Source organism: Anolis carolinensis, chromosome 4 (genome assembly GCF_035594765.1).
Source record: "Anolis carolinensis isolate JA03-04 chromosome 4, rAnoCar3.1.pri, whole genome shotgun sequence".
NCBI classification, from domain to species: domain Eukaryota; kingdom Metazoa; phylum Chordata; class Lepidosauria; order Squamata; family Dactyloidae; genus Anolis; species Anolis carolinensis.
The window spans coordinates 237,633,465-237,651,007 of NC_085844.1; the positions used below are offsets into that span (position 1 = coordinate 237,633,465).

The following is a 17,543-nucleotide window of genomic DNA, read 5'->3' on the forward strand; positions in this document are numbered from 1 at the left end:
CAAAATGTGGTCAAGATGGCAAAGAATATCAGTGAGGAAGAAAAGATATACTTGGAGAGGCTGCTGTGGTTTGCTTTTGCAGGAGCCTACTGGGAAGGACAAGGTTTGACCCCTCCCTCTCTTCCATGCTGTGACTATACTCATCTTAGTTTATAGCAATTGAGACAAGTTGAAGACAAGGGAGGAAGGTAGGAGAAAGAGAAAGAAGTGGAATATTTTGAAAACAAATGAAAAGATGGGACAACAGTGGGTCAATTAGGACTGTCTCAGCCCAATCAGGACCATTGGAGAGTATGGCCAAGTGATTTTGGCACATGATCCAAAAATATCCCCCAAACATTTCTCCCCATGCTTCATGGTTACAATCAGTAATAACAAATTAAATAACTAGAAATGTGCTGGTGTTGAGATGACTGTCTCATTCTGCCTAACAGTAGAGCTGCCCTGGACCTAGGAGTGCTGTCTTGCTGCTCTCTTGTGTATTCTGAAATAATTCACAAAAGCAAATACTCACAGCTGCCTTTGTTTAACAACAGATCACACAAAGGGAATGGCGAGAACCTAGGCCTTGTGCATGGAGCCTGTGTCTTGGGAATAAATTGCCTTCTGAGTTCTGCGACAGTGCACAATTGTTTCTGCATCTAGTACAATTGCTTGACATTTTTCACCCACCATCTTGGCTCCAAGCTCGCCTTTACACAGTGAACACGATGGCCTGTTTGCTATGAGCCAACTCTAGTTCCTGTATACCTTCATTTCTCTCTCTGTCTTGCTTATCCTTCCCCTTGACACATTGTCGTTCTTCATTGCACATCTCACAAATCCCACTGCCTCTGATCCTGTCTCCTCAGCCAAGAAGACGTCAGCTTCCACTGACGAAAGGGAAAATGCCAGCTTGCCAGCCTCCGAAGAGCATCCACAAGCCTTACTTCTTTCAGAATCCACTGAATCGCCCCAGAAGCAGATGGAAAGGAACTCAGCACAGCTTCCCAGCCCTCCTCCGTCGCTTCCAATTCCACCGCCTAAGACTGCATCCAAAGTCTCAAAGATTGTACCAGGTAAGTCTCAGATCAACCATAGCAGGTTTTCTTCTGTACTTTCAAATAAAAGTAATAAAATGGGACAATCCCTACTTTTAATCCTTCTACTTCAATATTATCAGAGAAGGTGATGCTGATAATTATTGGGAATGGGTTGCTGAGCCCTCTGTAGAAATTACCAGGTTTGGTCCAGCTCCAGCTTCCTATTTGAAAAACTTTTTCCTGGACAATGTGACAATTAATATGTAAAAGTATCTAGTATCTCTCTACTAACATTTGATAGGTGAAAGGTGGGACTTCCCAGATGTTCTTGGACTATGATTCCTATCATCCCTAACAGATATGACTAATGATGAGGGATTTTAGGCAGTTGAAATGTAACAACGTGGGAGGGCTATATCTCTCTCATATTCCTCTAATGCAGACATGGGCAAACCTTTTTGCCTTGGGGCTGCATTGTGGGCCTAACCGAAACGTCTGAATTTCATCATCCAGTGTGACACCGAGTCCTTGATGGAGTACTTCCTCATCTTTTGCACTCATGCTGCTGGACATTTTTCTTATGGTGACATAACTTAGTTAAATTAGCCTCTCCGCATAAGTGGTCCCTAAATTTTCCTATTTGACAGATGCAACTGTCGTTTGGGTTGCTTAGGTAAACAATGAGCTAGCTATTTAATGGTTGGGCACTCAATCCAACCCGGGCTTCAAACTCATCATACCAACCTGAGAGCCAGGAAGATAGTTCCATCTTGTCTCCTGTGCCATAGCAACATGCTATGCTAATTTTATATATATATATATACACACACACACACACACACACACACACATACACATATAATACTGATAATAATATTATAATGTAATATAATATTATACTACTAATAATACAATATAATAATATTAATTATATATTATATATTAAATGTAATATTACTAATAATATTACCATATAATGATATAGTACAATATAGTAATTTAATGCTTATATTGTGCTATGCTAATAATATATTGTATGTTCATTTGATTTGTAAGCCGCTCTGAGTCCCCTTCGGGGTGAGAAGAGTGGGATCTAAATGTAGTAAATAAATAAATACATTTCAAATTCAAGATTTCAGTCTGATACTCTTAAGAGCAAATTGAAGATATAGGTAAAGTGGCCTTTTATGCCTTATTCTTCCACACCATGCAAAGATAAAAGAGGACTGAGCAGCTCTTCACAGAATACACTTACAAATAAAGGACTGTCCTGTGATAGCCCTTCAAACAGAGGTCAAATAGGAAACATGACCACTTTCATGTTAGATTATTGTAGTTAACTAGACCAAAGCCTGGTGTAGTAGTTTGAGTACTGGACTAGGATTGGGAGAACAGGGTTCAAATCCCCTTTTGCCACAGAAATTCACTGAGAGAACTTAGACAAGTTCCCTGAGTCTAAAAGGAAAACAAGAGCAACCCTTCTCTGAACTACACCTGCCAAGAAAGTGAAATGTTTTCCATGAGTTGAAAATGATTTGCTACCTCATCAGACAGGTTTGTCCCCATCCTAGTGCAATGTCGGCACGCTGCCAGGATGGATGATGCAGGGCTCCGTCCGTGCAGTGTGCCGACATTGTGCTGAGACTACCCATGACTATCCATATCCTAATTGAAGACGCTGGGAACGGAACAGGCTGGGAGGAAGCCGTGGACAGGCAGGCAACCTCAATAAGAGCCCATGACCAGCCATGGTAAGGGGATGAAGCTGGGCATTGCCCCATGGTTTCCGTTGCTGTCTCTCACTGTTTCCCGCTGTCTCCCGGCTTCTGGACTTCCATGGGTTGAGGTCCTTAAAAGGCACACAACAACATAGCAAAAATAAGCCTATTTACAAAATAGTCTTCCCTATCCACAGATTATGTACCCATGGATTAAACTATCTAAGGCTTGAAAGTTTAAAAAACAAAAACAAAATTAAAACTTGATGTTGCCATTCTATATAAGAGATGCCATTTCCCTACATCATTGTATATAATGGAATTTTATCGTCCATGGGCATTCGTATCCGCAAGAAGATCCTGGAGCCGAACCTCAGCAAAAATGCAATGGTCCACTGTACAAGTAAATGTAGAGTTATTGATGTCCATGATTTACATGTGTGTGACATGTAGACAGACTTTTAAAGAAGAAGGTTTTTAAGATCAATTCAGGGGGTGCTGTGGTTTTTAACTTTAAATATGTTTTCATGGTTTTAACTGTTAATACTGTTTATATTTAATCCTGTTTTAGTGTTTGCACATTTGTATATTTTAATCTGTATGTTGATGCTTTTATCTTAAGCCTTTTTGAGTTTTTTTTCAGGAGAGATAAAGCACGGTATAAATATAATAATAGTAATCATCATCATCACCACCATCTGTCAGATGGTAGACTGAAGTTGTTGTTACTAATGAAACAACATTTTTTTTTAGCTAGCTGAGCACAAACAGCAGTAACCACCACCTTCCTCCACCACCTTCACAGCTATCTGAATCTATGAAGGTTTGATTCCAGAATCTCCCATGGATGCAAAAAATGTTAAATGGATGTGCCCCAAAATACTAAATACTAATAACATGCTTGTGGGTGCTTCAGAATATGCATGCTTATGTTACTGCTATTTATATATGATGGAATGATCTACAGGTAGTTGAAACTACAGATCTGGAGCCTGGAGTCTTCCTGACTGGCTCAAAGGAATGTGTTTTTGTGTGTGTGTCAGGAGTGACTTGAGAAACTGCAAGTCGCTTCTGGTGTGAGAGACTTGGCCGTCTGCAAAGACGTTGCCCAGGGGACACCCGGATGTTTGATGTTTTTACCAACCTTGTGGGAGGCTTCTCTCATGTCCCTGCATGGAGCTGGAGCTGATAGAGGGAACGCATCCATGTGCTCCCCAGATTCAAACCACCAACCTTAAGGTCAGCAACCCAACCTTCAAGTCAGCAGTTCTGCCGGCACAAGGGTTTAACCCATTGCACCACCCAGGAGCTCCAAAGAATGGGTACTGGGAGAATGTATGTTGAGCTGCAAAAAGTTTAAGAATTCTTAAAAACAGATAGTGCTTTTACTTTTCACTTTAATCCTATTTGTTTGAAGTAATACACTAACTTCTTCCCACCTAAGACTATTACATATTACCAGTTTATTAAAGACTGGCAATAGGAATGGTTTGATACTCTTGATAATCAGTACTTGCAGTGATGATGGGAGGCTAAACTGTTATTAGACACTATAACATCAAAACAATTGATTAAAACAGATGTTGGAAGGCTTCTCATTAAAAAGATTTTAGTGATGTCAGGACACATAAAAAGAAAAGTCTGTGATCCTTCACAACTACTTCTAAATAGTGCCAATCTTTTCTTTTGATCACCCAAAACAACAACATTGGACTCATTTACATGGACTGAAGGAATCATAGAATCATAGAATCATAGAATAGTAGAGTTGGAAGAGACCTCATGGGCCATCCAGTCCAACCCCCTGCCAAGAAGCAGGAAATCGTATTCAAAGCACCCCTGACAGATGGCCATCCAGCCTCTGCTTAAAAGCCTCCAAGGAAGGAGCCTCCACCACAGCCCGGGGGAGAGAGTTCCACTGTCAAACAGCCCTCACAGTGAGGAAGTTCTTCCTGATGTTCAGGTGGAATCTCCTTTCCTGTAGTTTGAAGCCATTGTTCCGTGTCCTAGTCTGCAGGGCAGCAGAAAACAAGCTTGCTCCCTCCTCCCTATGACTTCCCTTCACGTATTTGTACATGGCTATCATGTCTCCTCTCAGCCTTCTCTTCTGCAGGCTAAACATGCCAAGCTCTTTAAGCCTCTCCTCATAGGGTTTGTTCTCCAGACCCTTAATCATTTTAGTCGCCCTCCTCTGGACGCTCTGGAAGCTCAAGATGGGTAGCCCAACTGACATTGTTCATTCTTATGTGAACTCCACATGGGATAGAAAGTATAAATACTTTTAGATTTTCAATAAAGTAAAAATACCTGAACAGGAGGGCTTTTATTTTGGTCCCAAAGCATCTTTACCTTGAAGCATGTCAGGATACCTGAAAAATAAATTCATTGGAGGAGAAGGATTCTTCTCTCCCATTGGCAAGATGTTTCATTGCATTTCAAGAATTGACAGGTTTAATTTTATTGTTCAACACTTGATGGTGATTTGATAGCAGTTGCCAAACTGAAGTCATTCATAATGGCCTAACTAGGGCATGGGCAAAATTCAGCCCTTCAAGTGTTTTGGACTTCAACTCTCACCATTCCTAACACCCTTAGGGCCTAAGGCTGTTAGGAATGGTGAGAGTTGAAGTCCAAAACACCTGGAGGGCTGAGGTTTTCCCATGCCTAGCCTAACTCAACAACCTAATCTCATTAGATAATACTTATGCCCAAAAGGCTGTGTTTTTCAACCACTGTTCTGCAGCTTTCAAAATAGTCTGGAGACCTCTCAACAGTATTCAATTAAAAGATCTGTACCTGAGGACACATATTTCAAAAACATGACTTAGTTGGTATAACAATTACTCCTTGAAATCGTTTTAGGTACATTCATTTTCAACCCAAGGTAATGATCAAAGGGACAGGATTTCAATCACATATGGGCTTGTGAAAATAATATTTTACGTACGAATTTCCTGTTGAGATTTCAGTCTATTTCCAGTTTTAGAAATGAAGCTTTTGCCCTAAGCAACTTTTAGCTACTACATACTTTTCAACATTTCACAGATGAATCCTGGGACACATGTAGTCAAGCAACATCAAGATGGTAAAAGCAGATGATGCAGCAGTTTGCTTTGGCTTGAGCCTACTAGAAAGGACAAAACTCTTCTCATTGAGTTAATTGAGTGCAAACTACTTTGGTACTTTGAACTTCATTTGTCCTAATCAAAACAAGTAAAATGCAATGAGGAAAGATAAGAATTGTAGTCCAGTGTTCAAACCACCACATCATACTGGATCCTAGCAAGGTCTACTAAACACATACTGTAAGTTATTTTGTGCCACTGTTAATACAGTAGAGTCTCACTTATCCAACATTCACTTATCCAATGTTCTAGATTATCCAACACAGTCTGCGTCTTGCTCAGATCCACAGTTGTTTCTCTAGGCAACAAAGACTGAACTCTTTACAAATTTAATTTCCAACAATGTTGTTACTGTAAGTTCAGTTTGTGCAATTCTATCTTTATTTGTAGTCAACTTTTAGAAGCCAATGTTTTTGTAGTCAATGTTTTCAATACATTGCAATGTTTTGGTGCTAAATTTGTAAATACAGCAATTACTACATAATGTTACCATGTATTGAACTGATTTTCCTATTGATTTGTTGTAAAACATGATGTTTTGGTGCTAAATTTGTAAAATCATAACGTAATTTGATGTTTAATAGGCTTTTCCTTAATCCCTTCTTATTATCCAACATTTTCACTTATCCAACGTTCTGTCGGCCCATTTATGTTGGATAAGTGAGACTTTACTGTATTTGGCTATGATGCAAAGAAGAACTCTGCTTGGTGGTGGGACTATATTGATTACACATTTTGAGACTTATAAAAAATGAGCTCAAATGAAAATCTTAATCGTCCCTAATTGGGAGCTCTAAGTGTTTTGGAGTCTGATTACAAAGACTGGGTTGTTGCTTCCTCAACAGTCAAGATTACTTGGGATACTGTGTTTCCCCAGAGAACTGGCCAGTTGAGAGATCAGTGAAAGATCAGTACCAGAGATCTTTTTTCCCCACTGTAGACTCAGTGGTAATTCACCCTTTGTATGCAGCAATTAATGTCCCTCTGTGATTTCGTTTCCATCAGCAGGAAGTGAAGTACGAGATGAGCCAGCCTTGAAATCTCCTCCCTCCACTGTCTTGAAGAATTATGTTCTTGTTGGTTCCTCCCAACCCTCAGGACAAGCTGCTCCCTTCCACCCCTCAGGACAGAAGGCCTCTGACCCCCACCTTCGAGGACAGCACTCCACGCCAACCAGCTCCCCTCACCTCGCTGCCATCCACCTGCCTTTACCTCCCAGCCGAGTCATCGAGGAACTTCACAGAGCTCTGGCCACCAAACATCGGCAGGATAGGTAAATAATTTGGCATGTTGCCAGACAACAGGGATATCATGAGACCACCACATATTAGTGGATATAATTTTTTAAGCCTTTTATGTTTTCTGATGATAACCACAACACCTGCTGCCATCATGCTGTAGCTTTTCTATCCTGATCCAGAAGATTAGCAAACTGCAGTCCAATTTACCTGGTAGACAAGATTACATGGGCTCTTTTCCTTGAGTTTAATGTAACGTATCATGTATGTTCTCTACAAGCAGACACATAAGAAGAAACAACTGCAGGGTTACATAGTTTGAACCAGACAAATAAGAGAATAAGAATATACAGTAGAGTGTCGCTTATCCAAGGTTCTGTATTATACAACGCAGTTTGCCTTTTAGTGGTCAATGTTTTTGTAGTCAATTTTTCAATAAATTGCAAAATTTTCGTGCTAAATTCATAAATACAGTAATTATTACATAACATTGTGTACTGAACTGCTTTTTCTATCCATTTGTTGTAAAGCATGATGTTTTGGTGCTTAATTTGTAAAATTATATCATAATTTGATGTTTAATAGGCTTTTCCTTAATCCCTCCTCATTATCCAAGATTTTTGCTTATCCAATGTTCTGCCAGCCCGTTTATGTTGGATAAGTGGGACTCTACTGTAGTTCAAATTTGGATTATATTTGCAAAGCTCTATGCACTCTATATATGCTGCATGGTATATTAGATGAATGTTAGAATAGATAGATAGGTGTACAGCATTAGATAATATATTGCAGAAGTGATTCTCAAACTGTGCTCCTCCAGGTGTTTTGGACTTCAGTTCCCAGAAATCCCAGCCATCTTATCAGCTGTTAGGAATTGTGGGAGCTGAAGTCCAAAAACATCTGGGGACCATAGGTTGAGAACCACTGTATTACAGAATTCAGCAGAAATTAGATCCATACCTAGTGAATGTCTAAACCAATCCAGAGTTTCTCGGGGAATAGATCCATGCAACATTGTCCTTGTATACCTTCTACGTAGATCTTTGTAGAACTGCAGGTGTTCAGAATGGTGCTGTTTCACATGAATTGTGTTTTCCCTGAAAATGTTGTTTTCCTTGAGAAAGGTAATCTGATATGCCTATAAAGCCCTGCATGGCTTCAGTCCAGGTTACTTGAGACACTGTGTACTCGATACAGACTGGGTAGACTTTTAGTGGAGTAAGGAGACCCTCATTTCCTCACAGTCCTGGGCTAACATGCATTTAAAAACCACTAGAGAAGTTTCTCAGGTGCGGCTCCAAAGCTATGGAACTTGCTGCTAGAGGAAATTGGATAGGTTTCCACCCTGATGTCATTTAGGAAAGGTGTGAAGACTTTCATTTTTGAAGCTTTTAACTGAAGCCTGACACTTTAAGGTTGTACAGAGAATTTTAGACTGATTTTAACTTTTACTGTTTATAATACAGAAGTTGCTAAGAAGCATTCTTGGAACTTTTATTATCTGCTTTTAGTTGATGTTTTTATGCTACTATGTATATTTTTAAAGATTTTGTGAGCCACCTTGTTTCCTCTCTGGAGAAAGGCAGGATAGAAATCTCCAAAAGAAATAAATAAATGCCATATTATCATACATAATTTCTAGTGAGATATTTTAAAACTACGCACCATCCATTACCTTTTTAAAAAGCTAATCATTCAATTTTTTTACTGCAATAATAATGTGAATGATATTTTTTATATAAAAAGGAGGGTGTTGCACAGAAAGTTGGTGCTTGCCAATAAATGTCCCCTCAAAAATAACAATTAATGAAAAAAATTAAAATACACAAAGCTCTTGTAATCTCATCCCCATTATTCTTGAAGTGAAAAATTAGCATCCTTTGCTTTTAAAAAAGATTGTGATTGTTGTATAGTATCATTATACAAAAAAGGAGAAGGTATAAGTCCTGAAATGCCAAAATATGAATTGGCTGCATATATCCATTTTATTAATAGGGATTCTCAATGTGTAAAGACACTTTTATCCTCAAGGACTAGAAAAAATTACAAGTATTATTTCTATATCTTGTAATTTAATGTTGTGACAGGTTGAGATGTCTTAGCTTTCCTCTCTTTAATACCATACCCCCATGTGAACTCCTTGACAGCCCTCAGTAGAGAGTAGGATTCCTGGGAGGGTGAATGTGCTGCGTCAGTTCCCTTCCTGCACCTCACAATTGCTACTCCCTAGTCTGAAATTCCATGTTATGCGGGTTTTTTTTGTCCTCAGCTTTCATGGACGAGAAAACAAAGGGTCTCCAAAAAAGCGAATGGACATCCGCCCATCCAGGACATCCAGTGTTGAACACAGCAAAGAGAAAGATAATTCAGTGAATTACAACAGTGATCCAGAGAACAAGCGGAACTCTGCTAAGGAGTCAGACGAGAACAAAGAGAACCTGATCATGAACTCTGAAATCAAGGATGACTCTGTTTTCTATCAGGATGAAGAGGTTTTGAATGACTCCATAATTTCTGGTAAATCATTTTAGGACCCTTATAATACAATTGGCCCTCCACATTTGTGGGTTTGATTTTTACAGAGTTGATTGGTCACAAGTAGATTAAAATGTTCTTGCTAGACATCTCCAGGTCCTCCAGTGTGATTATATGGTCAGCTATCGAATCTGGGGAGCAGGGTGAGCTCTCACTGTTAGCCCCAGCTTCTGCCAACCTAGCAGCTTATGAATGCCAACTTGATTGTGGATACACATGGGTGACCTTGATCAGGTCACAATCTCTCAGCTTCAGAGGAAGATAATAGCAAATCTCCCTGAACAAATCTTGCCAAGAAAAATCACTGAAGGTTTATTTTAGGGTTGCCATGAGTTAAAGTCACACAATAACAACAGGCAATAAAAACTGTAATAGTATCCTACTATAAAGCCATTTTTGCATTACAGTATATATTAATCTGACAGATTGGCCCACTGGACTAAGAGTGTACATTTTTCTCCCCTGAAAATTAAGATAGTGATGCTTGTTTAAACCTGTGCCAGCTCAGATCCATTCTTCTGGCTTTTATCTCTTGGAAGTTCTTTTTATTAGACTCTGCACTTTTTTACATATTTTGTTTTGTTCTCTTATATCATCTTCCTACTTCACACTCATTCTTTGTTTCAGTGTTTGGCCCAATTCATTTTCTTCTTCTTGAGCAATATAAAGATTTTGTTTTTTGGTGATTTCAATTTCCTTGTGGCTCATGTTTATGATAGGCATCTTTTCCTCTGCTAATATCATTTTTTTCTTCAATAGAACACTCCTGTCCTGATAATTAACTATCTTTTCCTATGTTTTACTGCCACCATTTGGTAGCTTTCTTCAGTCGCATCTCTGGGTATATCTTTTTTTAAAATGCCATACTAAGTAGTGGAGTCCATTGTTACAGACTAACACTCTGAGAGCCACTCTGTTATAGTGTTTATTGTGCTGGAATGGGATTTAGGATATCTGAATTGGGTTGTCCATTGAGATATGACATTTAATGCCTTGAGCCAGTCACTCTCTCAATGTGGCCTTCCTCCTAATTTTTTTCTGAGGATGGAGTGCGGTGGCGAGAACAATGTTGAGCTTTGAAGTAGACCTAGAAAGACAGGGCATAAATAAGACTATTTTTTTCATTTATTACTATTAATTTTATTTATAGCCTGTCTTTTCCCACACAACTGTAGCTCACAAAATAAATCAGTTAATAAACATTTGGCAACTCTTTGGTAATGTTTCATTAACAAGCTGTGTTTCATTAACAATATCTTTTCTTAAGAAAGGAAATCATTTTTTATTCAAATTGGAAACAATACTAAAATATTTACATGGGCAGGATGATTGGAGCAGGTAATTAAAATTTGTTTCTTTTTGGTCCGAAACTATTCTGTTCTCTGGATGAACAATAGCAGTCTTTTTCACCTTTATTATTTTTAAAAAATGAGTATCTATTTCAGAAATTACCATGCCTGTCACTTCCCAAATTAGAATTGCATTTTATCCTCTTAACATTCTGCAAAGGAGAGTTTATTGCTTATTGACTTATGAATTTTGTGTGTGTGCCAGGAGTGACTTGAGAAAACTTCAAGTTACTTCTGGTGTGAGAGAATTGGCCCTCTGCAAGGATGTTGCCCAGGGAATGCCCAGATTTTTTTTGATGTTTTACCATCCTTGTGGGAGGCTTCTCTCATGTCACCGCATGAGAAGCTGGAGCTGATAGAGGGAGCTCACCCGATTTCCCCGGATTCAAACTGCCAACCTGCAGCAGTCCTGCTAGCACAAGGGTTTAATTCATTGCACCATCGGAGGCCCCCAACTTATGAAATAACAGAACACTGTAAAAATTCAACATGATAAATTATAACGGTCTGTAAAAATTATCTTGAAACTGTTTAATAGGTTGGAAAAGTGAGGATTTATGAGGCATTTGAGGTAAATATCTCAAGGACATTAACTTGTGGCCCATAGAACCTTGGGACATTTAGGAGATCTGCATATTCAATGCAATTTTTCTTGCAATTAACTATATTGTTCTTTTCAACTTTTAACATTTAAGTAGATTTCCCCCTTGGTGGTGGAATCCCCTGGGGGTTTCATGAGACCCCAAAAAGGTTGATACCACAGATCTAGAGTGTTGATACACAGATGAAGCTTCAGATGGAGCTCAAATAGTATTCCTATCCAGGAGTTTAGGTTAGGTTCCATCTAACCATATGACTCAGTAGAGACCAGCCTTCTCCACATGAGAAGAACAACACTATGAAAAGGAGAGCTTTTCTTAGCTTTTTATGCAATCCATAACCTTGGAAAAGTTTCAGATGTGGATATTCTATCATCTTTACATTGTAATTCACTACACAAGAGAGAGTACAGAGCTTGCCTACATCTTCTTTCCTTAGGGATCCTGTGAGTTGCAGTCCAAAAAGTAATAGTGTCTGGTTTCTGCTTGGGTACACTTTCTTATAGTTCAATATAGACACCTCTTAAAATAGGCACTCTATGTGTATGTGTGTGTGTAACCTGTTCTTTGAATTTATGCAGATTTGTGGTCTTTGTGTGTACAGGAGTGTTTGCATATGAGAAGGGATTTAATTAAATGGTTGTTGTGAATAACACTTGGACTTCTTTATGATGCATACAGGATTTGGCATACCTTGTGATGTTGATGATAATTAATTAGGAAATCTAGACATCCATGAATTCAACCATAGGGATGAGAAAGGACATTAGCAAATTACCAACAGTGTTTTAGATGGCTCATAGCCTCTGTGATTTCACTATGCCTATATTTATTTCTGTGTTTCTTCTGTGAGAGAGAATGCTTTCCATTTGGACACAAGGTGGAGCTGCATTCATTGGACACTAGCTAGAAAAAAATGAATTGACATTTTAGAAAAGGTGAACCAACGATGCTGAAAGCTGATGCTTTTACCCAGATATATTTTTTAGTATGGTTGTACTTTGTTTATATTTTCTAGAAGAAATATAAAATGGGTAGTCCAAACAACATGGCTTAAGTCCAACTGATAATGCCAAGTAGAGGACACTCATTGAACCAATGGGACCTTGGGAATTTGGTACATATGGACATTCTGTCAATCCAGGGTCTACTCTGGATGCAAATAATTTGATTTCGGCAGTTAATAATAAAAGCTATCATTATCATACATAATTTAATACAATCAATTCTATGAGTAAAACCCATTCTTTAAATTTGGAATCAGCCAATATGCCCAAAACTCCACTTTTACTATTGGCTGTCTCCAATGATTTATTTTATTGTCCATCTGTCTTCATTCTCCTGCTGATTTTTCGCCTTTGCTCCGATTGCAGTAGGAAACCAAATTGCAAGTTTTTTTGAAAATGAGGTGCAAGTAATGCACTTTTTAAAATCACACTTAAACTTTTAGGAGCCTTCCTGGGACAAGACCGGGTTTAAACAAGATATGCATTTGCTGTGCATCTTATTGTAATGGTAATGCATTAATAGTTTTTACAACTGATTTATCACCAAAACTGAACAACATGGAATCAGATTTGGTAGTGGGGGTGAGAGGTGTTACGGTTTGATGATGGGTGCAGACCAGCAGAAGCTTAGTCCTTTGTATATTCAAAAAAAGTAACACAAGTAGAAGAAAATGAAAAACTCAAACTTTATTCTTTTCAGCAGAGTTCATGGAAAAAAACAGCAAATTCAACACAAACCTTCTAAAAATAATATAGTCACAGTTCCTTTGGAGTATCAAACTCACATGTGGGTCTTGCATTTAATTAATGCAATGCTTTCCATCATAAAAATATGTCTTCTCCCAATCTTCATATTTTGTTCATGGAGACAAGCATTGAAGACAAACTTACCAGCATCAAATAGGTTGCAAGCCAGGAGCTCACACAAAGTAAGCTCATAGGGGAACATTCAGTAAGCCTAAAAACATACAACAAACTCTCCTCAGTTATACCCCTTCGGGAATGGCCCAAAACGTGTTGACCTTAATTACTTCAGTTATTCAGCCTGTGGATTGTAATCAACTAGGGTGAGTCTTTTTCCCTTAACACACATGTTAGTGATCCCACAAGAACTTAGACATGTATCTTAATAATAGGGTCTATTTGTCATTGGAAAATGTTGGATCATTGATACTCATCATAATAGTATAGACAGAAATGCAGATGCACCTGTTTTGATTATTATAAGTGAACAAACTGTGTTTACCTGGAAAATGCCTTGCCCTTATAAGACCAACCCACCCAATAATATTTTTTCATTCCATTAGGAATAGATCATTTAATTATCTTCTGCTCTCAATTGAAGGGCCCTATGTTCTGCCAACTGAAGATTCCTGTTGAATCCCCATCATGCATTTCAGATTTGCCAGAGAACTTGATAGAATAAGTGGCGTCCTTTTGCCTATTTTAGAAACAACCTCTTTGACACGTTCACATTGTTTTTCAATATGCATTCCAGGTACGTTGCCAAGAAAATGCAAGAAAGAGCTGCTGGCAGTGAAACTGAGGAACAGGCCAAGCAAACAGGAGTTGGAAGACAGGAATATTTTCCCAAGGAGGACTGATGAAGAGAGACAGGAAATACGGCAGCAGATTGAAATGAAACTATCCAAGTAAGTAGAGTATGAATAGAAAAGACAGAGCATCCAACTCTGCAGTTTGCCTTGGAATACACATGCCTTTTGTCCATCTTCTGTTGTGCAAAAAGTTATTTAAAACACGCACCAGGGATTCAGTCACACTACACAATTAAAGCACTATAAAGTCTACCTAAGGATTCTTGGGATTTATAGCTTATGGAAGTACATTAATAATTCTCAGCCAGAGCTCTACTGTTTCACCTGACTACAAATCCCATGATTCCATAGGATGCAGCCATGGAAGTCAAAGTGGAATAATAGTGTTATAATGGTGTAGTGTGAATGGGCCTTGATCTTAGTTTGCTTGAGTTCAAACATCAGGTACTTCAAGGGGGAGAATGTTTCTGGTCTCCAAAAAAATCCAGTTTTTTTCAACACTTTCTTTTTAAAATACATGTAGATTGCAGTTTGCATTTTTGTGCATATTCGAGGTTGACTTGGCTTCACAAAAGGTGCTAGGTGACCAGTTTGAATTACTTGGTCTGGGGTTTGTCTTTCAATGCGTTTTCTGGTGGTAAAAGATATGTCCTTTGTCTCTGTAATGCGGAACATCAGCGAAAGAAAACACTGCCAGGGAAGCCTATGAATGTTCTTCCCCTGAGAGCTGTTTTTCTAAGTTTTTCCCAGGCATCTTGTTACATTGAATTTGGTAGCTGATTATTTTCTTTTAATGTCAATTGGTCATTTCTGAACTTCATTAGATTTTTGTAATAAATGCGCCCGTGAAGGAACAAAGTTATTTTCCATTTTGACAATTAGTTTAGTTTTATAACATTCTGAAATGGTTTTTGTATGTGTATGTGAGCATTTAATAGTTTCATCAATAAGTTTAATAGAGTCAAAAGGTCAGCAAAGGTTAGCCCAGAAAGCAAAATGCTATGGAGCGTAGCAGGAGGCAAAAAGGTTTCACTCAAGGAACAGAAATTGTAGCTGACAGAAAGAAACAAGAATGTGTTTCTACTGGCACTTTTAGAATATAAAACCCAAATATCCACAAAGACAAGAGCCAAAACTCTAGAGGTAGGAAAGTCAGAACTGCTGGGACTGGAAAACTGATTAAGGACTTCAGAGGGAAAGCAGAGGAAGACGAAAGGAAATGTCTTACCCGTTCCCTCCCACTTTCCTCGTCTTCTGCTATATGGACATCCATCCCACGTCCTTTCACCATCTTCTCCTGTCTTTCCTCTGTTTTGCTCCGTCTTTCTCTGTCAGGAGTTGATTGACACCCTACTCCTGATAGAGGTCTCTGGGCTCTATTTTCATGTGCTTGGGAACGGAGTGCCATACAGTCCCAATGATAGTGCTGTTATGTTGTCTGATGGTCTTCATGGGGCTCAATTTTCCAAACTCATGGAAACAGAGCCTATAGATCAGGCATGGGCAAACTTCAGCCCTCCAGTTGTTTTGGTCTTCAACTCCCACTATTCCTAACAGCCATTATAGACCATGTAATGACCATGCCTGCTATAGACCATCTGATGAAGCCCTGAGAGAGTTGGACTGATGGAAATATTATATTGTCTGAAGAACTTGAGTTTTTCACATTACACATTTATTTCACTACAATTCCACTACAACTACCTTGACTCCATCTATGCGATACTGGAACGTGTATTTTGCTAGATATTTATATTTATTTTTCAGAGAGCTATAGTGCCTCCCTGAACTACAAATACAAGTATTACATAGGAATAAACCATGACAATTAAAGTGGAATCATAGTGCTATAATTGTATAGAAGGGTCCTCAAATAAAAGAGGTACACAGTCTAGTTAGGTTAGTTGGATGCTTGGTTGTTTCATTACAGTTTTGATCACATTGTGTTTGTGTGCATGAGATTAAAAATTCAGATTTTAAAACTTTTTTCTATTGTTTTCATTTGAAAGCTTTGAAATTGCATAGGCTGTTTCTTTGAGTTTCCTGTCCTGCATCTAACTAAAGTAGATATATGAGGCCCAGTTGATTTTAAGGCTGTTTTTCTATATTCATAAAATTAATAATTTCCCCCAGTTGGATGTGGAACCAGGAAAGAAAAGGCACTATTTTGCCTGTTTCTTCTTCTATTCATAGAAAAGAACATTGCTTGTATGTGATAGCAATATATGAAAAATTGTTTTCTAGGGACTGTATAAGTTACAAACCATTTTAATATGAGATGAAAGCTTGTCCATAACTAAAAGTTTCCATCTGGAATGCACACTTGGAAGCAGAATGTTGAAATCAGTGGAATTTTCAAAAGAACTCATCATGCATTTCAATTGGTTTAAATTATATTATAAGTCCATCTCTTCCTCCTGGTTTTACCATACAATTTTTCAATAGGCAGGAAGGAGTTTCCTCTCCACCTTCTTGCAATTTGGCAGCTGTTAATCTTAATAAAAGATATGGGTTTTTAAAGAAGAATAGAAGACATTGGACATCCTTCGTCTCTGATAACTTGGAGCTTTGAGGTGTTGGTAAATCCTTCTTCATCTGCAGTTAGTCTACTTATAGTGTGCACTAATTACCTTTTCTGTAGCAAGTCCTTCTGGATATTTCCTGGTTCTATTTGGATGTTTTATGTGTCTCCAGATGAATACATTTGATAGCTGCTTATTAAATAGTCCATATACTAAAGTTTTCGTGTGAAATATCTGGAATAAAGACAGGGAGACTTCTAAATGTAATAGTCAATGCTTGAGAGCATTTTGGGAAATATTTGAGAGGGGAGAATATTGGGGACAATTTTCTGACTTCATCCATGTCATTTGTGACACCCTTTCCTCCTTGCATTTTTCAGATACGGAGGTCGCAAACTTTCTATCTGTGCATAAGGCAAAATTGTTCTCATAACTGAGATAATTTTGCATGAATCTTATTAGTAGTCTCAACTAAAGTTGATTAGTTGAATCAGTGAGAATTTCACAAATTTTGATTTACCGGTTAATTCATTGAGCCAACTCTAATTGAGGCTAGCAATTAGATTCTAAATTAAATGTCCTTCATTAACTGAGGAAACATTAATCAGTTTTATGATTGTTTGTGCTTCAGCTATCAAATGTATTCTCTGATCATCTAAGCTGAGCCTTATTTTATGCATACATGCATAAAGACAGTCATCCCTCAACATTTGCCGGTTAAACATTCATGGATTTGATTATTCACAGAGTATTGTATTTGGTGCTGTCTTTCTAATGTTCTGTGCCAAATTTAACAGGGACTTTGATAACACCAGTTTCCTTGGGAGGAAATCAGAATAGTGGGATGGTTGGGTCTGGCCATGTGGATGTTT

General features: G+C 38.3%; 1 protein-coding gene across 8 annotated transcripts in view; it reads left to right on the top strand.

Moving 5' to 3' along the window:
• phactr3 (phosphatase and actin regulator 3) overlaps positions 1 to 17,543 on the top strand; it is a 269,876-nt gene that overhangs the window by 144,506 nt on the left and 107,827 nt on the right. For 6 of the 8 annotated variants that reach the window (XM_062979002.1, XM_062978999.1, XM_062979005.1 and 3 more), the window contains 4 exons: positions 852 to 1,058; positions 6,871 to 7,138; positions 9,373 to 9,620; positions 14,092 to 14,245. In XM_062979002.1, coding sequence (XP_062835072.1) covers positions 852 to 1,058; positions 6,871 to 7,138; positions 9,373 to 9,620; positions 14,092 to 14,245 — 877 coding nt within the window. The remainder of the gene's footprint in view (positions 1 to 851; positions 1,059 to 6,870; positions 7,139 to 9,372; positions 9,621 to 14,091; positions 14,246 to 17,543) is intronic. The other 2 variants (XM_062979001.1, XM_062979004.1) reach the window with 1 other exon arrangement.